At 44.7% G+C, this 27233-nt stretch overlaps 1 protein-coding gene across 1 annotated transcript; it reads right to left on the bottom strand.

Annotated features, from left to right (window-relative positions):
• Window positions 1-9310: 9310 nt before the first annotated feature.
• On the bottom strand, window positions 9311-24595 carry LOC144503110 (tubulin beta-4B chain-like). The gene is made up of 4 exons (XM_078227620.1): window positions 24501-24595; window positions 12674-12782; window positions 12476-12586; window positions 9311-10522 (listed from the first exon to the last, which is right to left on the bottom strand). Exons 1-4 carry the CDS (start codon window positions 24555-24557, stop codon window positions 9462-9464), a joined length of 1338 nt encoding a protein of 445 aa, XP_078083746.1. The 5' UTR covers window positions 24558-24595; the 3' UTR covers window positions 9311-9461.
• Window positions 24596-27233: the final 2638 nt, after the last annotated feature.

Here is a 27233-nt window from a genome sequence, read left to right as displayed (position 1 = left end):
CTGTACTGTTCTTTGTTCTTTGTTCTTTATGGCAGGTTGGTTAAGAAGGTTAAGGCTCATGGGATACAAGGAGAAGTGGCTAGATGGGTGGAGAACTGGCTTGGCCATAGGAGACAGAGGGTAGTGGTCGAAGGGTCTTTTTCCGGCTGGAGGTCTGTGACCAGTGGTGTTCCGCAGGGCTCTGTACTGGGACCTCTGCTATTTGTGATATATATAAATGATTTGGAAGAAGGTGTAACTGGTGTAATCAGCAAGTTTGCGGATGACACGAAGATGGCTGGACTTGCGGATAGCGAAGAGCATTGTCGGGCAATACAGCAGGATATAGATAGGCTGGAAAATTGGGCGGAGAGGTGGCAGATGGAGTTTAATCCGGATAAATGTGAAGTGATGCATTTTGGAAGAAATAATGTAGGGAGGAGTTATACAATAAATGGCAGAGTCATCAGGAGTATAGAAACACAGAGGGACCTAGGTGTGCAAGTCCACAAATCCTTGAAGGTGGCAACACAGGTGGAGAAGGTGGTGAAGAAGGCATATGGTATGCTTGCCTTTATAGGATGATGTATAGAGTATAAAAGCTGGAGTCTGATGATGCAGCTGTATAGAACGCTGGTTAGGCCACATTTGGAGTACTGCGTCCAGTTCTGGTCGCCGCACTACCAGAAGGACTTGGAGGCGTTAGAGAGAGTGCAGAGAAGGTTTACCAGGATGTTGCCTGGTATGGAGGGTCTTACCTATGAGGAGAGATTGGGTAGACTGGGGTTGTTCTCCTTGGAAAGACGGAGAATGAGGGGAGATCTAATAGAGGTGTACAAGATTATGAAGGGTATAGATAGGGTGAACAGTGGGAAGCTTTTTCCCAGGTTGGAGGTGACGATCACGAGAGGTCACGGGCTCAAGGTGAGAGGGGCGAAGTATAACTCAGATATCAGAGGGACGTTTTTTACACAGAGGGTGGTGGGGGCCTGGAATGCGCTGCCAAGTAGGGTGGTGGAGGCAGGCACGCTGACATAGTTTAAGACTTACCTGGATAGTCACATGAGCAGCCTGGGAATGGAGGGATACAAACGATTGGTCTAGTTGGACCAAGGAGCGGCACAGGCTTGGAGGGCCGAAGGGCCTGTTTCCTGTGCTGTACTGTTCTTTGTTCTTTGTAAATCTTTTCTGCACTCTTTCTAGTTTAATAATATCCTTTCTATAATAGGTGGCCAGAATTGCACACAGTATTCCAAGTGTGGCCTTACCAATGTCTTGTACAACTTCAACAAGAGTCCCAACTCCTGTATTCAATGTACTGACCGATGAAACCAAGCATGCTGAATGCCTTCTTCACCACTCTGTCCACCTGTGACTTCACTTTCAAGGAGCTATGAACATGTACCCCTAGATCTCTGTTCTGTAACTCTCCCTAACGCCCAACCATTAACTGAGTAAGTCCTGCCCTGGTTCAATCTACTAAAATGCATTACCTCGCATTTGTCTAAATTAAACTCCATTCGTCAGCCCACTGGCCCAATTGATCAAGATCCCGCTGCAATTGGAGATAACCTTCCTCACTGTCCACCATGCCACCAATCTTGGTGTCATCTGCAAACTTACTAACCATGCCCCCTATATTCTCATCCAAATCATTAATATAAATGACAAATAACAGTGGGCCCAGCACTGATCCCTGAGACACACCGCTGGTCACAGGCCTCCAGTTTGAAAAACAACTCTGCAACCACCCTCTGGATTCTGTCAAGAAGCCAATTTTGTATCCATTTAGATACCTCACCCTGGATCCCGTGAGATTTAACTTTATGCAACAACCTACCATGCGGTACCTTGTCAAAGGCCTTGCTAAAGTACATGTAGACAACATCAACTGCACTGCCCTCATCCACCTTCTTGGTTACCCCTTCAAAAAACTCAATTACATTTCAATAAATTAACCTGCCTCTTGCCCATTTCTGGTGAGAAGCTGACTGCGCTGGAAATCCTATTGTCATAAAATGGCACTGGCCGTGAAAAGCAGCGCCAATTGTGCTAATCGCTTTACGCCCCACTTTACAACCACATCGCGTCCGAAAACAGGTACAACACGATGGTAAAATCCCGGCCTCAGTGTTGAATTTGAGAGAAGAGTAATTCACACTGGCTTTTTCAGTGGGAGTTCACACTAGAAACTCCCACATGTGGTGCAATGCAGAGGCCACCAGTGTGAATATTAGATTTCAGTGGTGAGGGGGGGTGGGGGTGGTGGCTATTCCCACCCAGGAGGCTGAAACCATGCACTACTCTGTGCATGCGTAGTGGCCCCAAACTGTCAGCCTCCGGTTGCTGGCCAGCTCAATCGCTGGCCAGCCTGGGACCCCCGCAGTGCTGCACCCCCTCCACCCCCCAATCATGGACCCCCTCGGCTATTCCCGGTCTAGACTTAAGCCTCTCACCCAGACCGGCCCAATCCCCAGCCCCTCCCTCGCAGTGCAGACACCCCCCATGCAGACCACCCCTCCCTCCTGATTGCAGGCCTCCCTCCTGCCCCCATTGATCTCAATGGCAGAGTGGCAGCAGGACCTCCCCACCCACACCAATCATCCCATCTAGGCTCTGCTCCCAATGGGCCCTGCCCCCTTGACGCTGCCCCATGGGCCGTGACACTTTGCCTCTTGGGCAGTGTCAGGGCCCAGGATGGCACTGCCAATATGCCCATGTCCAGGGGCACCACCCCCCACCACCCGATGTCCTGGGGTCCCCAATTGCCTTCCCTTCACTCTACCAGGGTCAGGCTGACAGCTCCCTGAAAGTTGGAGCTGGAGTGTAACACTCTGGTGGGGGTACGGGGGAGAGGCTAGCAGGCATGGAGAATTCAGTCCCGGGCCTGCAATTACATTAAAATTAGATTTAAATAAAGATTTAAATTACTTACCTGTCTTCCCGCCCGTTTCCAGGATCTGATGGCACGATAAATCCGGCTCTGGGGGGAATGAGTGCATGGCGGAACGCATGTGCAAATCCCGTGCATGCCCAGCTGCGAGATTCTCCCACCCTGCTGCACTAAAAAATTAGCGCAGTGGGGTAGGAGAATTGTCCCCAAGAACTAGGAGCAGGAGTAGGCCATTTGGTATCTTGGACCTGCTCTGCCATTCAATTCTGGGTCAGATTTTGTCCAATGTGTGCAGGAGGGTTTCCTGACACAGTATGTAGATAGGCCAACAAGAGGCGAGGCCACATTGGATTTGGTACTGGGTAATGAACCAGACCAGGTGTTAGATTTGGAGGTAGGGGAGCACTTTGGTGATAGTGACCACAATTCGGTTACGTTTACTTTAGCGATGGAAAGGAATAGGTATATACCGAAGGGCAAGAGTTATAGCTGGGGGAAAGGAAATTACGATGCGATTAGGCAAGATTTAGGATGCATAGGTTGGGGAAGGAAACTGCAGGGGATGGGCACAGTTGAAATGTGGAGCTTGTTCAAGGAACAGCTACTGGGTATCCTTGATAAGTATGTACCTGTCAGGCAGGGAGGAAGTGGTCGAGTGAGGGAACCGTGGTTTACTAAAGAAGTTGAATCTCTTGTGAAGAGGAAGAAGGAGACTTATGTAAAGATGAGACGTGAAGGCTCAGTTTGGGCGCTTGAGAGTTACAAGTTAGCCAGGGAGGACCTAAAGAGAGAGTTAAGAAGAGCCAGGAGGGGACATGAGATGTCTTTGGCATGTAGGATCAAGGAAAACCCTAAAGCCTTCTATAGGTATGTCAGGAATAAAAGAATGACTAGGGTAAGTTTAGGGCCAGTCAAGGACAGTAGTGGGAAGTAGTGCATGGAGCCTGAAGAGATAGGAGAGGCACTAAATGAATATTTTTCGTCAGCATTCACGCAGGAAAAAGACAATGTTGTCGAGGAGAATACTGAGATACAGGCTATTGGACTAGACGGGATTGAGGTTCATAAAGAGGAGGTGTTAGCAATTCTGGAAAGTGTGAAAATAGATAAGTCCCCTGGGCCAGAGGGGATTTATCCCAGGATTCTCTGGGAGGCAAGGGAGGAGATTGCAGAGCCTTTGGGCTTTGATCGTTGGGCCGTCATTGTCTACAGGAATAGTGCCAGAAGACTGGAGGATAGCAAATGTTGTCCCCTTGTTAAAGAAGGGGAATAGAGACAACCCTGGTAATTATAGACCAGTGAGCCTTACTTCTGTTGTAGGCAAAGTTTTGGAAAGGATTATAAGAGATAGGATTTACAATCATCTAGAAAGGAATAATTTGATTAGGGATAGTCAAGACGGTTTTGTGAAGGGTAGGTCATGCCTCACAAACCTTATTGAGTTCTTTGAGAAGGTGACCAAAGAGGTGGAAGAGGGTAAAGCAGTTGATGTGGTGTATATGGATTTCAGTAAAGCGTTTGATAAGATTCCCCACGGTAAGCTATTGCAGAAAATACGGAGGCATGGGATTGAGGGTGATTTAGCGGTTTGGATCAGGAATTGACTAGCTGCAAGAAGACAGAGGGTGGTGGTTGATGGGAAATGTTCATCCTGGAGTTCAGTTACTAGTGGTGTACCGCAAGGATCTGTTTTGGGGCCACTGCTGTTTGTCATTTTTATAAATGACCTGGATGAAGGCGTAGAAGGATGGGTTAGTAAATTTGCAGATGACACTAAAGTCGGTGGAGTTGTGAACAGTGCGGAGGGTTGTTACAGGTTGCAGTGGGACATAGATAAGCTGCAGTGCTGGGCTGAGAGGTGGAAAATGGAGTTCAATGTGGAAAAGTGTGAGGTGATTCACTTTGGAAGGAGTAACAGGGTTACAGAGTACTGGGTTAATGGTAAGATACTTGGTAGTGTGGATGAAGAGAGAGATCTCAGTGTCCATGTGCATAGATCCCTAAAAGTTGGCACCCAGGTTGATAGGGTTGTTAAGAAGGCGTATGGAGTGTTAGCTTTTATTGGTAGAGGGATTGAGTTTCGGAGCCATGATGTCATGTTGCAGCTGTACAAAACTCTGGTGCGGCCGCACTTGGAGTATTGCGTACAGTTCTGCATTATCGGAAGGATGTGGATGCATTGGAAAGGGTGCAGAGGAGATTTACCAGGATGTTGCCTGGTATGGTGGGAAGGTCTTATGAGGAAAGGCTGAGGGACTTGAGGTTGTTTTCGTTAGAGAGGTTAAGAGGTGACTTAATAGAGGCATACAAGATGATCAGAGGATTAGATAGGGTGGATAGTGAGAGCCTTTTTCCTTGGATGGTGATAGCTAGCACGAGGGGACAGCTTTAAATTGAGGGGTGATAGATATAGGACAAATGTCAGAGGTAGGTTCTTCGCTCAGTAGTAAGGGCACGGAATGCCCTGCCTGCAGCAGTAGTGGACTCGCCAACATTAAGGGCATTTAAAGGGTCATTGGATAAACATATGGATGATATTGGAATAGTGTAGGTTAGATGGGCTTTAGATTGGTTTCACTGGTTGGCGCAACATCGAGGACCGAAGGGCCTGTACTGCGCTGTAATGTTCTATAAGATCCAAGCTGATCTTTTGGTGCACTCAGCTCCACTTATCCCCCCTGCTCACTATTACCCTCAATTCCTTTACTGTTCAAAAATCTATATTTGTCTTAAAACATTCAATGAGGTAGCCTCAACTGCTTCACTGGGCAGGGAATTCTAGATTCACAACCCTTTGGGTGAAGAAGTTCCTCCTCAACTCAGTCCTAAATCTGCTCCCTCTTATTTTGAGGCTTTGCCCCCTAGTTCTGGTTTTAGCTGTCAGTGGAAACAACCTCTCTGCTTCTATCTTATCTATTCCCTTCATAATCTTATGTTTCTATAAGATCGCCCCTCATTCTTCTAAATTCCAATGAGTATGGGGCGGCATGCTTCACAGCTCCAGGGACCTGGGTTCGATTCCCGGCTTGGGTCACTGTCTGTGTGGAGTTTGCACATTCTCCTCGTATCTGCGTGGGTTTCCTCCGGGTGCTCTGGTTTCCTCCCAGTCCAAAGATGTGCGGGTTAGGTTGATTGGCCATGCTAAAATTGCCCCTTAGTGTCCTTAGGTGCATAGGATTAGTGGGTAAATATGTAGGGATATGGGGATAGGGCCTGGGTGGGATTGTGGTCAGTGCAGACTCGATGGGCCAAAATGGCCTCTTTCTGCACTGTAGGGTTTCTATGATTTCTATGACTTCTATGATAGTCCCAGTCTGCTCAGTCTCTCCTCATAAGCCAACCCTCTCAACTCAGGGATCAACCTTGTGAATCTCCTCTGCACCCCCTTCAGTGCCATATATCCTTTCTCAAGTAAGGAGACCAAAACTGTACTCCAGGTGTGGCCTCATCAGCATCTTATACAGCTGCAACATAACCTCCCTGTTTTTAAACTCCATTCCTCTCGCAATGAAGGACAAAATTCCATTTGCCTTCTTAATTACATGCTGCACCTGCAAACCAACTTTTTGTGATTCATGCACGACACCCAGGTCCCTCTGCACAGTAGCATGCTGCAATTTTTAAACCATTTAAATAATAATCCATTTTTCTGTTATTCCTACCTAGGATGACCATTAACCAACATTGTACTCCATCTGCACTACCCTTGCCCACTCAATTAAATTATCTATATCCCTTTGCAGACATTCAGCGTCCTCTGCACTTTGCTCTACCATTCATGTACCATCTGCAAACTTTTGACACATTACACTTGGTCCCCAACTCCAATCATCTATGTAAATTGTAAACAATTTAATCCTTTTTTATTTGGTACTTTGTCACCAACGCTTTCTTAAATTGACATCCACCACATTCCTCTCAGCACCTTTATGTCATCAAATTAGCCAAACAATCTGATTTTAACAAATTTGTGCTTGCTCTCTAATTAGTTCAAACCTCTCCAAGCACATATTAATTCCTCCTCAATTAGTGTTTCAAACCTGAGCAGCCTGAAGTTACTGGGAATGTCTTTGCATCTTTCCTTTAACAAGGGTGTCACATATCTGGAATTAAGAATGTACTGATGACCATGAAACCAATGTCAATTGTTGGGAAAACCCTCTGGTTCACTAATGTCCTTTCGGGAAAGAAATCCGCCGTCCTTACCTGATCTGCCCTCCATGTGACTCCAGAGCCAAAGCTATGTGGCTGACTCTTATCTGCCCTCAGGCAACCAGAGATATAATGGAATGAATTTTCTTTTCAAAGGAAGGAGGATAGTTGAAATTTAAAAACATTTGGCAAGGCATGATCATTATTATAAGACTGATTAGTAATGGAGAAAAGTAAAGAAGGATCTTCTAAAATACAACTTGAAATTCAAGTGCTAACTGCAGTGGGATGAGATTAATCAGGGTGAATGAAACAAAAGACTGAAACTGTATTGGAACAAATAAGTGGGCAATAAATGCTGGCCAATCAGCGACACCCATGTCCCATAAATGAATTTTAAAAATTTACTTTCCAATCCTTTGGCCCCCTCCCCCCCCCCCCCCCCAATATCAACGGAAGTTTGGAAAATTATGGTAATCCCTTCCAATATCTCCATCCTCAACTCCTATTGCAAGATTCAACCAGGTGATTTAGCCTGCCTATCAATTTTTATCCCACTATCTCTACCATCTCCATGTCAGCCAGTATTTTTCAGAATCGTCTTAGCAAATACCAATACAAAGTATGCATCAAGTATTCTATCCTCATCATTCACATCTAAGTACCCAATTTTTCCCTATTTGGGGAGATTTTGGCATTCCCTTTTAATGGCCAGTCTGTTCTCATAATTTTTGCCTGGCTTATTTTCCTCTCAATTTTTTGTATTTGGCTTGCTTCTCACTTTAAAAATTCACCATACATGAATCACTCATCCTTTTATTTCAATAATTTATCTTCCCCGCAGCATACGAAGTGCCTCGGCTTTGCTTCCCTTGTCTTTCCCCCTTGTTAGAACGTACTTAGCTTGTACCGGAAACAAATCCTTCTTAAAGATCATTATTTGTTCCAGTTTATGTCAGTCTTTTGTTTCATTTACCCTGATTAATCTCATCCCACAGCAGTTAACACTCTTCCAATTTCAAGTTGTATTTTAGAAGATTCTTCTTTACTTTTCTCCATTACTAATCAGTCTTATAATAATGATCATGCCTTGCCAAATGTTTTTAAATTTCAACTATCCTTCTTCCTTCGAAAAGAAAATTCATTCCATTATTTGGTACTTAGAAAATCTTTTCCAAAACCTTCTCCCTTCCAAGTCTTCCTTCCCCCACTGACCACCCCGTGTCCGTCTCCTCCATTAATTGCTCCCTATGCCACTCTACCCTCTCACCAATTGCCCTACGCCATTCTACCATCGCACCAGAGTTGCCCCTTCCCCAGCAGATTACCCCCAACTGCAGAATTCCCCCTACCTGATTACCACTCCTGCAGAGTTCCCTTCCCTCTCTAATCAACACCCCTGCAGTTCCTTTTCCTCCCCAATCACCCCTGCGAACACCCCTTCCCTCCCCCATCATAGCTCCACCCCCAGCTCAGGCCCAATCCTCTTGGCACCTCCCTGGAACAGTTATGGTGCCCTGTGGGCAGTGTCAGGCTGGCACTGCCCCATGGGCACAGTCCAGCCATGTCTCCGACCACCTGGGGGCTTCAATGGTCTCTGATCCCCCTGGTAAGGCCAACCCATCTGTTTTCTGAGGGTGGAGACCAGCTGTGATGCTCACTGGTGAGAAGCTTGACTGGTGAGTAGATAAGTGCAAGTGAGCCTGGACAACAGAATCCGGGATTCACTAATAACATGTAAAACACGTCATTAATATTCCGGGTGTGAAGCTGCGTTCATCGGCAAAATAGGGCCAGTATGATCTGGGGAAACGAGAAACCAGACACGTTGCTGATTTTTCACCTTCCACCTGATTATACTACTTCACCTTGCCGAACAATGGGCTGGACGAGGTCAATTCATCACTATTCTTTGATTTAACTAATTGTAGCACCCTGATGTTTTCTATCCTGATAGTTTCTTGCTCTGTGATCCTCCACCTAGATTTCTCAAAATAAATGAAAGCATCCATTGAACTATTAAGTGTTAAAGTAAAAAGCAGTTAAATGGCATTTAGCCAAATGATTTTTTGTCAAGATTTTGATAGCGTGAACTCAAAACACTAGTGCATTCATGGCTGTGGATCAATTAAGTGCAATGTGTGGTCCGACCAGAACATTACAATTTAAACATCGCAATCTGACTAGTTTTGGCTATATCATTTAATCTTTCACAATGTACTAAAGCTCAAGGATCTTTATATGCTTGCATGATCTAAATTGAAAACATGGAGGGAAAAACAAGCTAAATTACTATCAACAATCTTTATTTAAATCAAAACTAGCAGTTAATATCAGAAAATACAAAACGACAGAACAGGAAAAAAGACAAACTTCAGAAACAGGTCTTAATGTAACAAAGAAAACATGTTTAGAAGTTCAAAATATACAATTCTATTTATGCAGCCTCTTCCTCACCCTCCTCCTCAAATTCACCTTCATCTCCAACCGTAGCATCTTGATATTGCTGGTACTCAGATACCAGGTCATTCATATTACTCTCTGCCTCTGTGAACTCCATCTCATCCATGCCCTCACCAGTGTACCAATGCAAGAAAGCTTTCCTCCGGAACATGGCAGTAAATTGCTCAGAGATGCGTTTAAACAATTCCTGGATAGCAGTGCTATTACCAATGAAGGTGGCAGACATCTTAAGGCCTCTAGGTGGGATGTCACACACAGCTGTCTTAACGTTATTGGGAATCCATTCAACAAAATAAGTGCTGTTTTTGTTCTGTACATTCAACATCTGCTCATCCACCTCTTTCATGGACATACGGCCTCGGAAAATGGCAGCAACGGTCAAGTAACGGCCATGGCGAGGGTCACAGGCAGCCATCATGTTCTTTGCATCAAACATCTGTTGGGTAAGTTCAGGTACGGAGAGGGCACGGTACTGCTGACTGCCACGGCTGGTTAGAGGAGCAAAGCCAGTCATAAAGAAATGCAGACGAGGGAAGGGGACCATATTTACTGCTAGTTTACGCAAGTCAGCATTGAGCTGCCCCGGGAAACGCAGACAGGTTGTTACACCACTCATGGTGGCTGACATTAGGTGATTTAAATCACCATAAGTGGGAGTTGTCAGTTTAAGAGTGTGGAAACAGATGTCATAAAGAGCCTCATTATCAATACAGAAGGTCTCATCAGTGTTCTCCACAAGCTGATGGACAGACAGAGTTGCATTGTAGGGTTCTACTACGGTGTCTGACACTTTTGGTGAAGGCACAACGCTGAAAGTATTCATGATTCTGTCAGGGTATTCTTCACGGATTTTACTAATAAGGAGTGTGCCCATGCCAGAGCCAGTACCTCCACCCAGTGAATGGGTGAGCTGAAAACCCTGGAGGCAATCACATCCCTCAGCTTCCTTCCTCACCACATCCAGAACAGAGTCAATTAATTCAGCGCCATCAGTATAATGCCCTTTGGCCCAATTGTTACCAGCACCACTTTGTCCTGCAAAAAAAAAGCAAAATAAATTGTCGTCTGCAAAGGAGCACATCAACACACTAAAATAATCTCTTACGTAGTGAGATATCCCAAAGCTCAAAATTGATCCCCTTATATCATCATCCCACGTCAGCGAGAATACAGGAGTGTTCTTTACTGACGCTGACAGCATCTTTCAGGTAGGATTTCCTACCTGAAAGATGCTAGTGAGGTAATTGTGAGCCACCAGCTGGCAAGCTCCGCTGTACTGAGACAGGAACCCCCCACCCCTCCCACAAAAAATGAAATGGTGGCTCCCCCACTGACCAGGAGAGCACCACTAAACCCACAGTAAACAGAGGGGTATCCTCCCCCACCTACCCACAAATAAGAGTTCACCCCCCACACACAGGCATGAGGGCGATCAGACCTGACCCCCCCCCCGCCCCCCCCTCAGTCCCACTTCAGTCCACACGCCTTGGCTGTGCCAACTATGCACTGCCCCCGGCACTGATATGCTGGCCTAATGCTTTGGGCCCCGAGGGAGCGCGAGAAGGTAGGCTCAGTGGCCATTTGTCCCTCTGCTGATGCCAGGCTGCAGAGGAAGGGTCCCTCAAGGTCCTGGGGGTTGGATGTGCTTGGGCTGGGGGGAAAGAGTTGACCTTGCCATTCTTCGCCAGGATGGCTGGATTGCCCCTTCTAGCCCTAGTACACCTGAAGATCACCCCGGCATGGTGATTTCAGGCAGCTCTGTGGTCAATATCTGCCTGTCAGCTATGCAAATTCAAGTGGCCAGTTCACTTCCTCTCTTGCAAACCACTTCAAAGAGGAAATTAAACCATTGACTATCAATCAGGCTTAGATTCCGTCAACCTTGTCAGGATCAATGGAGTACTTCAGGTGCATTCAACCATGAAGGGAATTCAAAATAAACACAGGTGGCTGCAGGATAAAAGAAATCCATTGAGCTGCCAAGGGAAGTCATTTTCAAGGCACTGCTTTGAATTTGTTACACAAAGGGTTTGACTAGAATGGAGAGGAATGCTCATAATGAACGGTGTGGCTGAGTGCACAGCTGTGCAGGCTGGAACACCTCGGGGGTGGGCGGGCAGGGAGGGATTTTGGGGGAAGTGGGTGTCTCTCAGTGCTATGGGGTTGGTGGTGCTTCCTCAACCCTCAGGTTCCAACATGCAGGTCCTTGCTTGTGAGGACCTGTACCAAAACCCATCCACCGCAGATCCCACTGGGGAGGTGGGTGAATAGCAGGAGTTATATTTAAATTGGTGAATCTAAACATGTATCGGGGAACCCAATCAGGGCTAGGCAGGAGCATTGCGACAGCACAAAACTCTTTTGCACCGACGCCTGATTCTCCAGGCCTTCACAATTCGCTATTGGAGCTAGTGGGCCCAGAGAATCCACCCCCATATGTTTAAGTTCCACTAGTTTTAGGCCATTGCTATAATGGATTAGTTATTCCAAATACATCCTTGGGAAATTGACATTGTAATAAACAGGTCTCTTTAATTAGAACTAAATATAAAGCTGGAACAATCAAGCACAAAAACTTTCTCAGATGCAAAACTAAGGGAGGAATCAAAGTGGCATAGGAAAAAGAACATGATGCACACCTTTGGGAAAATGTCAGTTAATTCCAGAGTTTCAAATGAAATCAAAATCAAGAAGTCTTGTTGCAATCTTCACAAATATTTACTGTTAAGTGGGGAAAACAAACATCAAAATTTAAATTTCATCAAAGGGCCATGTTATTTTCAAAAATTTGGTCATGGTCTCATTTCCTTCAGGAATTAGTACAAGGCAATCTTGATGGCAAAGGTATTTTGACATCAGTGGTTTCCATAAAGTCTGCTAATTATTTTCTCCATCAAGAACCACGGAATAGCAGTCTGAATAAATAACCTCTCAAAATGAATTGTTCTATAACAATTCGTGCCAACCAGTTTCAGGTACCTGACCTACCAAACACAAAGTTATCTGGTCTGAAAATCTGTCCAAAGGGCCCAGAGCGAACAGAATCCATAGTACCAGGCTCCAAATCCATGAGAATGGCCCGGGGTACATATTTTCCACCTGTTTAAAAATAATAAAATGTAAGTCCCAATTGCAATGCTCATTATGTAAACAAAAATATAATCAATATCTTAAATCAGTTAATACCTGTAGCCTCATTGTAATAGACATTAATTCTTTCCAGCTGAAGATCACTGTCACCATGGTAGGCTCCTGTGGGATCAATGCCATGCTCATCACTGATGACTTCCCAGAACTAAAAGAAAAGTTGTATTAATAATATGTTCAACAAGTCATAAGAATAAACTAACAGTAGTAGGCCATCCAGCCCTTGAGTCTGTTCCCCAAAAGGTCAAAAGCAATGTAATTCAATACCTTACGACACAAGCACAGTACCCCCTCCTAGTCACTTCGACACTGGAGGTTGAATTTGAAATACTTTTGATGACATGTTTGAACAGTTAAATGAAAGGTAGTGTTCTTTGTTAATGACCTCATGTGCTAACATTGAGAGTTTTTCTCTTTGGAGAAACCTGTTAATATTCTGAGATGAAATGCACCAGATCTTTTGGGGACCACAAAACGTCAGAGTGAAAGGGTTGTTTCACCAATCTTGCTTATTCAATCGCAGCAAATGACAAGTTACCAATTTGTCAGAACAAATTTGGAGTTACTCAAATTAGATGAAATAGCTGAATACAAAAATAGCAGCGGATATGTATCTAACCATATTTTATGATCCTCTCCTACTTGGTTGAGGTTAAATGATATTCTTAGCAAAGTGTTGATAAATTGGTCTTTTCCTTTTGGGTTAGTACATTGATATATTAGAAAGATACCAGGGATGCAGGATTTCAATTGTATGGAGATTTAGAAGATGTCAAAATTGTGAAAGGTTTGGTAAGAGTAAATAATGAGAAACTATTAGCATTTTATGGAAGAGTTATGATTTGGCTGATAAAATGGTGGAAGTAAATCAATGTCTTGCAAGAAGTAATTGGAAAGATACTTGAAGGGGAAAAATGTGCATGCCTGTACCCAAAGGGCAAGGAGTGGTTTTAGTGGGACAGCTTCTTCAAGGCACTGGCACAATGGGTCAAGCGGCTTCCTTTTGCACTGTACCATTCCATGATTTTATAACACTACTGGTGCCAGCCTGTTTGGTGCCCAGGAACACGAAGAGGTAAGAATAAAGGAGTACTTTCAGATAAGATTCCTTGAATCTTGCAATCAGGCTTCCACTCTTTCCATAGCACTGAAACCAATCTAACCAAAGTTATGAATATTAGTGTGACTGATGGAGTATCCTGCCTTAGTTTCTTCATGGCCTTTATCATTCAGCTGTAACATCTGCCTGTTAAATTGTCTAGCATCCTAGGACTGTTTAGGAATTATTCAGTTGCAAACTTAAAACATTAAACTAAAATGTGATTAAGAGTGTTGATAAGGCACCCGTCCCTGCGGTGTCCACCATGCACAGAAGGCAGACTGTTGGGTCAAATGACCTCCTTGGCCACCCATTGCCTGAACCTGATTGCAAATTTGGCCATGCCCAGGAACAGGGTCATAAGGAGCTCCTCCGTCCTTCCCTGTTCCCCCTTTGCACCAGGGGTCCATAGATCAGGAGTGTGGGGCTGAAGTGCAAAAAAGATGTTAAATAACTAAAAAGAGTGGAGTCTAAAACAACCTATACATGCATGGTCCATGGACTCCACAAAGCTGCAAAGAGAGCAAGCATCTTGGGGGCCCGTGAACCCGGGGCCCATGGACTGTCCCATGCAACATCCTCCACCCGGTCCCCAATGTTAAGGGGAAGGACTCCTTCATAGACAAGGCGTGTCTAGGCAACAAGCAATAATTTTTGAGCTCAGCCTCGCTCATCACTGAACCATTTTTTTTATTGAAACCATCTACCATGGTGGGATTTAAGCCAGGGACCCCAGAGCATTGTTTTAGGTTTGTAGATTACCAGTTGTGACCTATACCACTAGGCCACAGGAACTATTAACATTCCTTAGCTTTGATGGATGAAACAATTATGCATATTTACATAGTTGTGATATAGGATTGGTACTCAGGAGCTAACCCATTTCATATTGAGCCCCACCATTCCTGAAAAGGCTTAGAAGTTTACTTATTGTCACAAGTAGGTTTACATTAACACTGCAATGAAGTTACTGCAAAAATCCCCTAGTCACCACACTCTGGCGCCTGTTCGGGTACACTAAGGGAAAATCAAACCAAGCTCCCTGGCACTGAGGCAGCAGTGCTAACCACCATGTGGCTTGCCCACAGCATTTGCTGAGACGGGGTTAGCTTATGCATCCAAGACAAGGGTCAAAGATTTGAGAGCTCTCCAAGCCACCCAGCAACAAAATGTGCCTTTGCAGTGGTTTACTCGCAGCACTGCCCCACGCCCCCAAACATATGCACAGGGTCATAGTTACCCACGGGCGTTTCGATTTTGCCCTTTGAGAGGCCTAAGGGCTAATGAGGCTATGCAAGGTGGATGGCCATTTGTCAGAGTTGGGAGAGGCTTGTGTGGGGTTTTCGCTAACGTGGTGGATAGTAAATGAGTGGACCTCAGTGAAAGGGTGATCATAGTTACTCAACATTGGTGGGGTGTTCCAGAGGTTGAATGGGCAATGAGTCAGGATATAGACAGCAATCCTCAGTGGTCACTAATTCTCTTTCTTCCCTTTACGTTACTGCAAAGATACAATCATGGAACTTCTAGAGTTGGTGATCCTACTAACTGTGGGCCAGGGACAATTATGTCAGCATCAAGTGTGGCTACATGGAGGCAGGAGCAGCACCCCGAAGACGAAGGGCCTGCCTGCTCAGCTGCCAGAGGTTGGACTACCTAGTGGTCGCTTGGAAGCAGCATTACTGGGCCAGAGTGTAGTGACGGCAGATGACTTACCTGGAGATGGGCGAGAACCAGTGCAGAACACTGCAATGTCCAGGGACATGATCATTCACCGTTGCCAGGTTATGCAGAAGTTGGCACCACATGTTCTTGGGGGCCACCCATTGCCTCGAGAACTGAATGTTACAGCCACCCAAAATTTCTATGCAAATGGGTCCACTGGTGATTTTTGTGGCATCTCCCAGGCCTCCACACAAAGAAGGAGGTTATGGATCTGCTCTTTGCAAGGGCACATAACTACATTGTGACCTGGACCAGGCTAGCCAGGATACCAGAATCTTGGGGTTCACCCACATATCTGGATTTCCCCAAGTGCAGAAAGCCATTGACTGCACACACTCCATTCCCCATGGCATCCTACTGCCCCCTTAATGTCCAGTTCAAGTGCAACCATGTCAAGTGCATTCTATAGGTGCATATGCTAGAATCCTAGGGAGCATTCACAACAGCTACATTCTTGGCCGCTCAGATGCAGGAGATATTTGAGGGAGCTCAACAGCAAAAAGGAGGCTCCTTGGGGATAAGGGCTATCCCTTATCTGGCTGCTGACGCCTGGGTAGAGACCCGAGTGCAGCAGAGATGTTATAATGAGGCTTATGCTGCAACTTGTGCTTTGGTAGAGCAGACAATTGGCATCCTGAAGATCCGGTTCCAGTGCCTGGACTGCTGAGGTGGAGCCATTCAGTATAACCCCCAGAGGGTTTTGCACATCATTGTGTGTTATGCCCTCTATAACCTGGTGCTGCAAGGGGGCGAGGAAATCTCCTCTGATGAGGATGGTGAAGACAGCGAGGGCAAATCCCCAGTGGAAACATCAAGGCCATTGGGCAGTGGCAAGTGTCCAAATGAGGCTTAGACCTTGGAGTACCCCGATAGCTTCTCGCTTTAGTGATCAGAATTAGGGTAGGCACTTGGGTCCCATCATGGCGGGAGGCGATTGTCCCTTCTTTGTGTGGTGGCAGAGTAACCTCAACCCTGATATTGCAGTGCGAGATTGCCCATAGACCATACAATGCAGGAGGATGAGTACCACTTCCTCAAAGATCTATTACAAATGTCTCGACTCCTACCTGGCTGAGGGCAGTTCATTAACTCCCACTGATCAGGGATAGGGCCTGGGTGGAATTGTTGTCGGCACAGACTCGATGGGCCGAATGGCCTCTTTCTGCACTGTAGGGTTTCGATGGTCAGTGCGACATCAGGATGACGATATGCAGACTTACTCATCTCTGCTGATGCAGGCTCCTCTGTAGTTAGGGCTGTCAATGAGAACCTGTCACTGGTGCCAGTGGAACGGGTCTCAAGGCTTCAGCTGTTGTGATCTTATTGCTAATATCAGTCTTCCCCAAATGAATGGGCTGAGTGGTGGCCCTGGCCACGGGGTTGGGGGTGCACATCTCATTACCAGGGTGACACTGGCATTACTGTGTCCAGTCGGTATGAGTCAACCAAGCTAACATCCTCACAGAAAGGATAAAGGAGTACCCTTAATGAACTCCCAGCCTTTACATGGAAGATAGCATGCATTAAAGGTTCTCAGTTTTATCTCTTGCACCTACCTCGTCCTCAGTGCAGGTGTGGTCCTGTTCCTCCTCAGCAGGCTCTAGGGCTCGCTCCTCAAATAGTGAGGATTTTGAGTTCAGGCATCACTCTTGTGCACCAGTGCTCGCTCCTTTCTATTGAGCATTTGTTAGATGGTAAGGATGCCTGATATGTATAGTTGGTAATTGGGAGGTGGGGCACCGTGAATGGCAATGAAGTCTCAGTGAAAGTATGATGGGTGCATGAGTAGTGACAAATGAGAAGAGCAACGTATTCTGGCTGCATGAAGGAGGTTGTTCTTCATCTTCCTGCACTGGATGCCAGTCCTCCTGTACAGTGAGCTAGTGCTTACCTGTGCTGCCACTGCCTCCCACACAGGGTTAGTGGCCTTGCTTGTTGGTCCCGCCTTTCCTCCACCCCATCCACCAATTTGGTCAGTGCTCCCTCCGAAAACCTTGGTGCTGTCTTCTTCATAGCCATCCTCCTGAATTGACTTGGAATATGTGCTGGGGGTGGTATTTAAATGAAGTGTCCCCTGATTGATGAGCTCAAGGGATATGGGAGTGAATCAGAGTCACTCTCCCACAGGCAGAGTGAAACATGTGAAAAGTTTATTTAAAAGTAGTGCCTAAAAAATACGGCATGAGATCTCACTCTTAACACCAGTGGGCTACTCTCCGCTTAAATGACACTTAGCCAACAGAATGGAAATTTCCATCCATAATCTTTAGCCCCTGCTAATACTATATCCTTCAGTCACAGATTCAAATCTAAGCAATAATATTCACAACCTGGGTGCCGTTCAACTCCAAACTGGCCTTCCAAATAAACTTGCATCTCCTCTATTGCAATGATCACTTAATTCCACCTCCATATGTCTTAGACCAACCCAACTCATACTCCAAGTTTGATTATTTATATTCTCCTTTGTTGTGATTTTTATATTAAAGGTATTCGGTAAACACATTATCGGTTAATTTATTAAGACGAAGCACATGAATAGATAAGCATGGATTATAAAGCTTGAAGATATCAGTTGCAGAGTTGTGCATGTTGTCTGCTGAAAGCAGAAAGGCAACAAAAACTAGTTTGCATGACACATTTCCTCTCTAGTGATGTTATGCTGCAATTGTTAAAGTCATATTAAAACATTCCCTTTTCTTTTTAAAGATATTTTTCATCTTCCAAAAAAGCACAACTATTTACAATACCTGTTCAGGTTTAGTTACCGATATGTAACAAAATTAATGGAGCGGAGTCTAAAAGCAGAGGTAATCTGCTGGTACACCTAGATCTTGTAATGTAACATTATCTGGAGGTGTCTTTAATTGTTACCAAAGATCTATGGGATTGTTATTCTTGGCTGTTGTTCCTGGTTTCATTTGAAAATTTGCCCTAGATGCAATAGGATCTTATGGTGGTTGAGGAGCTGGAATTAATCTGATTTGTCCTTGGTTACAGCTCAGAGCATCTTTGTGTGTAATGACTTCATTTGGACTTAGATTCTAAAGACGTCCTTTTTACCTCAGCTGGCTACCACCTACCTTCTGTGGGATTTTGGATTCAGACCTGCTGTCCCAACTGTGAACTTGGCAATTCTGTAATGACATTTTTATTGTTCGTGTTGGTCATCTTAGTTTTTTTTTTTAAAGTCATTTAGTTGGAGAGTAGAATGCACTAGTCTGCCAAATATAAGCTCTGCCGGTAATAGAATATTTGCACTGAAACATGTTGTTTTCAAATGCAACACTGCAATGTGGAGATACTGTTTGGTCCACCTACAATAGAGAACTGGGGATATCACCATGTGGATCATTCAGCTAGATCACTAGATCTAGGGTAATGAGAATTAGTGTGATCGATATTCCACTTTGCACGTATCCTGAAATGGCTTACCATTTAATTGCAGACCATTATCCATAATGTGATCTCTCCAGCACACCAAAATATCACCTAGTGTGTAACTGTTCTTTGATGTGTTGTTCAACGGTCGAATATGGGATACTTGGTTGTCAATAGGCAGGAAATTCACGTAGAAACAATTATGCTGTGTGTTGACTTGTCATATGCTCTTGACATGTTTCACACTTCTTGATGACTGCAATGTCAGAACAGTACAGTACAATACAGGCCCTTCGGCCCTTGATGTTGTGCCGAGCTTTGTCCAAAACCAAGATCAAGCTATCCCACTCCCTATCATTCTAGTGTGCTCCATATGCCTATCCAATAATCGCTTGAAATTTCCTAAAGTGTGACTCCACTATCACAGCAGGCAGTCCATTCCACACCCCAACCACTCTCTGAGTAAAGAACCTACCTCGGACATCCCTCCTATATCTCCCGCCATGAACCTTATAGTTATGCCCCCCTAGTAACAGCTACATTCACCCGAGGAAATAGTCTCTGAACGTCCACTCTGTCTATCCCCCTTATCATCTTATAAACCTCTATTAAGTCGCCTCTCATCCTCCTCCGCTCTAAAGAGAAAAGCCCTAGCTCCCTCAACCTTTCCTCATAAGACCTACCCTCCAAACCAGGCAGCATCCTGGTAAATCTCCTCTGCACTCTCTCCAATGCTTCCACATCCTTCTAATAGTGAGGTGACCAGAACTGCACACAATATTCCGATAAACTGTCGCTTGCAAGTCTTCTCGTCCAATCTCTGCACACATTGCCTAAACCATCCTGGTAAGGTCAAGATGATCCAAAATGAATTTAATCAGGCCATCCTTCAATTATGGTTTTCCAGTTTCATGTAATGTGGAATATTTTGCAATTCTTTGTAGCTGCTAGCATATGCATTGCGCAAAATGCACCAGATCAATTTGGAGAACATCTTCCAAGTTCTATATTAAATGAAGTCAACTTGTAGGTCCATGGATACATCTTTGTTTTGCTTGATTAGGCAATCTGCAAAGTGTATCTGACATGCCCATCAAGTTACCGGCTTTGCATCTAAGCGGAGTCATAACCTTGAATCTTTATCAAAAAACCTTGACAATTCACTGGTGAACGGTTTTCAAATAATCTTCAGTGGTTTGTGGTGATTTCTACCACAAATCTTTTACCAAATAGATGTATGAAAATGCATACTTCCAAATACTGAAGCAAATATTTTCTGTTTGAAGTACTTGAACTGTGTTATTTTGAAGCAAATGCAATCGGTTTGCCCTTTTGTAATACGTATGCACCCATGCCTGTGAAGCACCCATAGCCAGGATAGTTGTCTCCTTAGGATTGTAAAATAGAAATCTCGATGCATCTGATGACTGTTTCAACGTTTAAGTATCGGTTGTCTTTATACCACAGGAAGACACATTCTTTAGCAACAATTCCCTTTGCAAATTAAGGTTTTCTTAAACAAAATTGGGAATTTCTGGAGACACAAAATTAAAGAAGCCTAGACATCTGAAGATCAGCCTTTCGAGGAATTGGCATGTCTTTAAATAATCTCTTTTACTTAGCTCAGGATGTACGCCAGTACTGGAATAAGCAGAACTGAAGAAATTAATCTCCTCTAGTTGATACATTTTTAGACCACTGAACACCAATCCTTCATTACATGCCAATTACACCAATAACTGCAATTATGGTCACATTCTTGCTTTGTTCTTTTCACAACAGCAATTATTGCGATACAGATGCATCCTGGCACAGTCCATGTAATATGGTCTACGTAAGCACAAGAGAAATGCTCACTAATGGGTAGTCTAAAAGAGTGTCAATTAAAATATCATCCAAATAGAATACAAAACATAAGCAAAGGAGACTTTTACATATGATGTACAGATCAGTAAACATGTTTGGCTTCAAGCTTTGAGGAATTTTGCACCTGCAAATCTTGCATTTAACTCTAATGTGGGTATTTTGTAAGGACAATGTTTCAAAGCTGTGTGTAAACATCAGGGATCGAAGCATACTCTCAATCTTTCTTTGTGACGAACATAATTGAGCTGCACAGTCTGTGATCTTATACTCTTCGAATGATTGTCTTTCTCCATTCATTTTGTCTAGTTCAACCTTCAATTTATCTTAAATGGATGCTGCATTTACTTGTAGATCAATCACTTCCATTCTCCCGCAAGTGTATCTCCTTTCAAAGTGTGAAATTTGTCGCAAACAATTTGGAAAATTTGATATTAGCTCAAGAACTGAGCTAATTATTTGAGGTTGATCAGCTTTGTAAGATCCAAGATCCAAGTGCGAGGTCGTACACTTTGGAAAAAAGAATAGAGGCATGGACTATTTTCTAAACGGTGACAAAATTCATAATGCTAAAGTGCAAAGGGACTTGGGAGTCCTAGTCCAGGATTCTCTAAAGGTAAACTTGCAGGTTGAGTCCGTAATTAAGAAAGCAAATGTAATGTTGTCATTTATCTCAAGAGGCTTGGAATACAAAAGCAGGGATGTACTTCTGAGGCTTTATAAAGCACTGGTTAGGCCCCATTTGGAGTACTGTGAGCAATTTTGGGCCCCACACCTCAGGAAGGACATACTGGCACTGGAGCGGGTCCAGCGGAGATTCACACGGATGATCCCAGGAATGGTAGGCCTGACATACGATGAACGTCTGAGGATCGTGGGATTATATTCATTGGAGTTTAGGAGGTTGAGGGGAGATCTGATAGAAACTTACAAGATAATGAACGGCTTAGATAGGATGGACGTAGGGAAGTTGTTTCCATTAGCAGGGGAGACTAGGACACGGGGGCACAGCCTTAGAATAAAAGGGAGTCACTTTAGAACAGAGATGAGGAGAAATTTCTTCAGCCAGAGAGTGGTGGGTCTGTGGAATTCATTGCCACAGAGGGCTGTGGAGGCCGAGACGTTGAGCGTCTTCAAGACAGAAATTGATAAATTCTTGATTTCTCGAGGAATTAAGGGCTATGGGGAGAGAGCGGGTAAATGGAGTTGAAATCAACCATGATTGAATGGTGGAGTGGACTCGATGGGCCGAATGGCCTTACTTCCGCTCCTATGTCTTATGGTCTTAATTCCATGGATTGCCACTAGCACGAGTTTACGACATACTGGTAGACCTGCAAATCATCAGGCCTTTAGCCTCCATGGTATATAACATCATGGATACCCAAGAGAATTACTTGCACTCCAGGACTATGAATCCTATTGACTTAACCTATCTAGTCCCTTTGTAGGATTTTTGTGTTCTCCTCGTAACTTTTTTTCCTATCAATTTTCATCTCATCAGTAAATTTGGCTAAAATAGTTGGTTCCTTCGTCCAAGTCTATTAATAACTTGTAAAGTCAAGGCTCCATCTGCCACTCCATCCTAAAAATGACCCATTTATCCTGGTTCTATTCAACGCCTTCTCTATACTAGTAGATCACCCCAACAATGTGACACATTACTGAATACCTTTTGGAAACCAAGTACACTAGATCAATGCTTGCTTCAGCCTCAAAAAACACTTTCTTTTCACAAAGCCACATAGTTTCTGTCTGATTGTATTCTAAATGTCCTGTATACATACAACCTATTGAATCATGGATTCTAGCATTTTCCCAATGTCAGACATTAGGCTAACTGCCCAATTGTTTTCTGCTCTGCATTCTTTTTTGAAAAGGTGCTACATTTGCACTTTTCTGTTATAATTTAGAATTACAAGCAATGCACCCATTATCTCTGCAGCCACTTCATTTAAGATCCTATGATGCAGGACCAGATCCAGGCAATTGTCATCTGAAGCCCCATTACTTTTTTCTCGAATGCCAATTTCATGTTAATCCCTTCCATTTACCTCATTTTTCTACATTCTTGGGATCATAAATTAAATTAATGCATTATCAATATGAAAACTATTCCTTTTCTACATAGCGAACACAACATGGCGGCATGGTGGCTAGAACTGCTGCCTCTCAGCGCCAGGGACCCGGGTTAAATTCCCGGCTTGGGTCAGTGTGTGGAGTTTGCACATTCTCCTCATGTCTGCATAGGTTTCCTCCCACAGTCTGAAAGACGTGCTGGTGAGGTGCATTGACCCGGACAAATACCTGAGTGTGGTGACTAGGGGAATTTCACAGTAACTTCATTGCAGTGTTAATGTGAGCCTTACTTGTGACTAATAAATAAACTAACTTTAAAATGTACGAGTGTAAAAAGTAGAAGTCAGGCTTAGGGTTGCATTCAATAGACACATCCTTGGGGAAAATCTATTCAGCTAATGAAAGCAGAAAATACAAGACTTTCTACAACTTCTCACAAGGTATTAACATTTTGTGTGTAATTTTAATTACATTGGCTCTGAAGTATGACCTTCAATTGCTGACAGTGACCCTAACACGAATCTAGATAAAATGACTTGGCGTAGAGCCATAGTTTAGTCACCCAAGGCATTATAACCGACATGTCATCCTGTTTAATTGAGAAGTTGACTCATCTTCCATCCTCCTTTGAGGATTTAAAGCCAACTGCTTTGGCCAAGCTTTTGGCCACCTAATAGGGCACCACAGTGATTAGCACTATTGCCTCAGTGCCAAGAAATTGGATTCAATACCAGCCTTTGGGTGACGACATGGGTATTGCATGCTTTCTCCATGTCAATATGGGTTTCCTACCACAGTCCAAAGACATGCTAGTTAGATGGATTAGGCATGGTGAATGTGCAGGTTCATGGGGATAGGGGAGTGTTGGAGCTGGGTTAGACGTTCTTCTGGAGAGTTGCATCACATTGGATAAGCCGAATGGCCTCCTTTCTGCAATATCAGTATTCTATCTTGTGGTTCAGATTCAATAGCTGCTTCTGGCACAGCAGTTAGCATTACAGCCTTGGGTGACTGTGGGGACTCCGCACATTTTCCTCACATCTGCGTGGGTTTCCTCCCAGTTCAAAGGTGTGTGGGTTAGGTTGATTGCCTATGTTAAATTGCCTTCAGTGTCAGGGACATTAGTAGAGTTAATACATGGGGTTACAGGAATAGGGCCCAGATGGGATTGTTGTCAGCGCAGGTTTTATGGGCTGCTTAAGGGCCTCTAAGGCTTTTTGGTGCATATTGACGCAATGCCTCTTAGGATTATTTGTCCCCATTGTGAATCTGAGCATCTCGACACGGTGCCCCAGGCCAGCTTTGTCCAATGTAGGGAGAATACAGAAGCCACAACCCTTTGCCGCGCGCTCATTGTGATGTCAGTGCGCACGCTGTAGCCGTAGCCCCGCCCCAGTCACATGCGCACAGCACTCTTTCCCTCGCGCGCTTTCCCAACGGTCGGTTGTCCCAATCAGTGCTTCCCATTGGCTGATTCAAAATTTAACCGTCGACCGAGCCGCGAGGCTGGAAAGCGCGAGGCGCCTTCACCGGCCTGATCTTCAATAACCGTCACTGCCGCTGCCCGCCCCAGCAACATCACAAGAACTAAAACCACCTCGTCAGCTCTCTCCGCTTAACTATCAGCTCATCGACCCAGAATCCCTCCGAGACTCTCTGGCCGCTTCGCCATTCGGGCCCGATTCCCACACTCACTGCCTGAGTAACTGGGGTACAGACCTTGGCTCCAATCTGATTGCCACACTGGCCTGCCTGAAGATGCACGATCTCCCTCATCCTCCTAACTGCACCTTCACTAAAACCAACAGCTGCAAAAAAACAAACGGCAAAACTGACACCAGACCCTTGCGCGGCGCCTTATATAGCACTGCGTCACCGCCCAGCTTTTCAGCTGGATTGCCATTGGTGTAACGCGGTGTCAATCAAACCACACCACCCGCTCATCGCGCGGCAGGCTTCCCCCCATTGGTTCACCGCGATACTCGCCTTTGATTGGTTCTCTCCAAGCCGAGGGGGCGGGGCCATAGCGGAGCACGTGGTGATGTGGGTAAGACGCGAGGCGGGAATGGGCGGCCACGCGACTGTTAAAGGGACAGCGCCTGTGGAGCAGAGTGAGAAAGCTCCATCCATGTTCACAAAAAAAATCCTGCTGGAAACAGCTTCTCGGCCCTTTGGCTAAAATCAAGTGTAGTATCGATGTGCTACACTTGGTTGAAGTCATGAGATTACACTGAGGCTTCATTTGAAGCAATTTTTTAAAGCGGTATCTCGGCCTTTTGGCTAAGATGCAAATGAGATCGAACCTTGGAGGAGGTGTAATGCCTGCTCCAATCAGCTTGGATCATGTAGGTCAAGCCCAAGACAGGAAGCGGTGAGTCTGTCTTGTCAGTTTGGATTGGGAATGTCTCACTTGCTGAGACTTTGAATTGGACTTTGATTGGATTGAATTGGATATAAACAAAAAAAAATCCTGCTGGAAACAGATCAAGTGTAGTATCAACATCCTGCACTTGTTTGAAATCATGGGGTTACATTAAGGCTTCATTTGAAGCAATTTTTTAAAGCGGCATCTTGGCCTTTTGGCTAAGATGATTTGATTTTTTGATTTGATTTATTATTGTCACATATATTAACATACAGTGAAAAGTATTGTTTCTTGCGCGCTATACAGACAAAGCATACCGTCCATAGAGAAGGAAATATCCATAGAGAAGGAAATTAGAGAGTGCAGAATGTAGTGTTACAGTTATAGCTAGGGTGTAGAGAAAGATCAACTTAATGCAAGGTAAGTCCATTCAAAAGTCTGACGGCAGCAGGGAAGAAGCTGTACTTGAGTCGGTTGGTACGTGTCCTCAGACTTTTGTATCTTTTTCCCGATGGAAGAAGGTGAAAGAGAGAATGTCCAGGGTGTGTGGAGTCCTTAATTATACTGTCTGCTTTGCTGAGACAGTAGGAAGTGTACACAGAGTCAATGGATGGGACACTGGTTTGCGTGATGGACTGGGCTACATTCATGACCTTTTGTAGTTCCTTGCGGTCTTGGGCAGAGCAGGAGCCAAGCTGTGATACAACCAGAAAGAATGCTTTCTATGGTGCATCTGTAAAAGTTGGTGAGAGTCGTAGCTGACATGCCAAATTTCCTTAGTCTTCTGAGAAGGTAGAGGCATTGGTGCAAATGAGATTGAGCCTTGGAGGAGGTGCAATGCCTGCTCCAATCAGCTTGGATCATGTAGATCAGGCCCAGGACAGAAAGTGAGAGGCCTATCTTGTCAGCTTGGATCGGGAATGTCTCAATTGTTGAGACTTTGAATTGGACTTTGATCAGATTGAATTGGATATACACAAAAAAAATCCTGCTGGAAACCTAGAGTCAGACAATGCTGGAAAATAACAGCACCTGGGGAGAGTTAAGGGGCTGGGCTTCAGAGGAAAGCCAGAGGTATGTGCAGTGTTTGCCATTGTGTTTTATCAGAACCACATCATTGGCATCTGATGTTCACATTTCAAATTGAATTATTAGTGCAGGTAGCAATGACCTGCATGACACAATCTCAATTCTAGTAAGTAAAAGAACTCTCCAAATATGCAAGTTGAAACAGTTTGAAATGATGTTCATGATGTGGAGATGCTGGCATTGGACTGGGGGAAGCACAGTAAGAAGTCTCACAACACCAGGTTAAAGTCCAACAGATTTATTTGGTAGCACACACTTTTGGAGCGCTGCCCCTTCATCAGGTGAGTCATCACTTTCAAATTGTCATCACCGTTGTAATATAGGAATTGCTGGTGTGGTCATCATCACATTGCTATAAACAGCAATGTGATGATGACCATATAATGTGTGTGATGTTGACTGGGGAATATATATTACAGTAAGGAGTCTAACAACACCAGGTTAAAGTCCAACAGGTTTATTTGGTAGCAAACGCCACTAGCTTTCGGAGCGCTGCTCCTTCGTCAGGTGAGTGGGTCAGGTCAGGTGAGCCACTCACCTGATGAAGGAGCAGCGCTCCGAAAGCTAGTGGCGTTTGCTACCAAATAAACCTGTTGGACTTTAACCTGGTGTTGTTAGACTCCTTACTGTGTTTACCCCAGTCCAACGCCGGCACCTCCACATCATGAATATATATTAGCCAGGACATCAGGGATGATTCCCCAAATAGTGCTTTGGGATCTTTACCTCAGAGGACAAACATGGTTTAACACTTCATCCAGAAGACAGCACTGCCAGTGCATCACTCCCTCAGTACTGCACTGAATTATGAGCTTTAATTTTCATGCTTGCATACCTGACTGGGACTTGAACCTAGAGTGCCACCAACTTGACACAAATGTTTGAGGCAGACAGTTTTCACCCATGCTCTCTTGAGCACTGTGTTGGCAGCTGTGAGAACACAGACAGATATTATTCCCGAATAATGGGAGGAGGGGCTGGCTGGGGTCACCAAGAAG

This window comes from Mustelus asterias, chromosome 13 (assembly GCF_964213995.1).
Source record: "Mustelus asterias chromosome 13, sMusAst1.hap1.1, whole genome shotgun sequence".
Lineage (NCBI taxonomy): Eukaryota > Metazoa > Chordata > Chondrichthyes > Carcharhiniformes > Triakidae > Mustelus > Mustelus asterias.
Note: the sequence above shows the minus strand (reverse complement) of the source record. Positions and strands in the feature narration are given on the sequence as shown.

Bases quoted from the DNA above. Each gene is read 5' to 3' on its own strand.
- LOC144503110 (XM_078227620.1), bottom strand. From the start codon at position 24,557: ATGAGGGAGATCGTGCATCTTCAGGCAGGCCAGTGTGGCAATCAGATT. The intron at 12,587-12,673 runs GTATTAACTGAT...ATTTTTAAACAG, and splicing joins CTATTACAATGAGGCTACAG to GTGGAAAATATGTACCCCGG. The intron at 10,523-12,475 runs GTAGGTCAGGTA...TTTTTTTTGCAG, and splicing joins ACCAGATAACTTTGTGTTTG to GACAAAGTGGTGCTGGTAAC.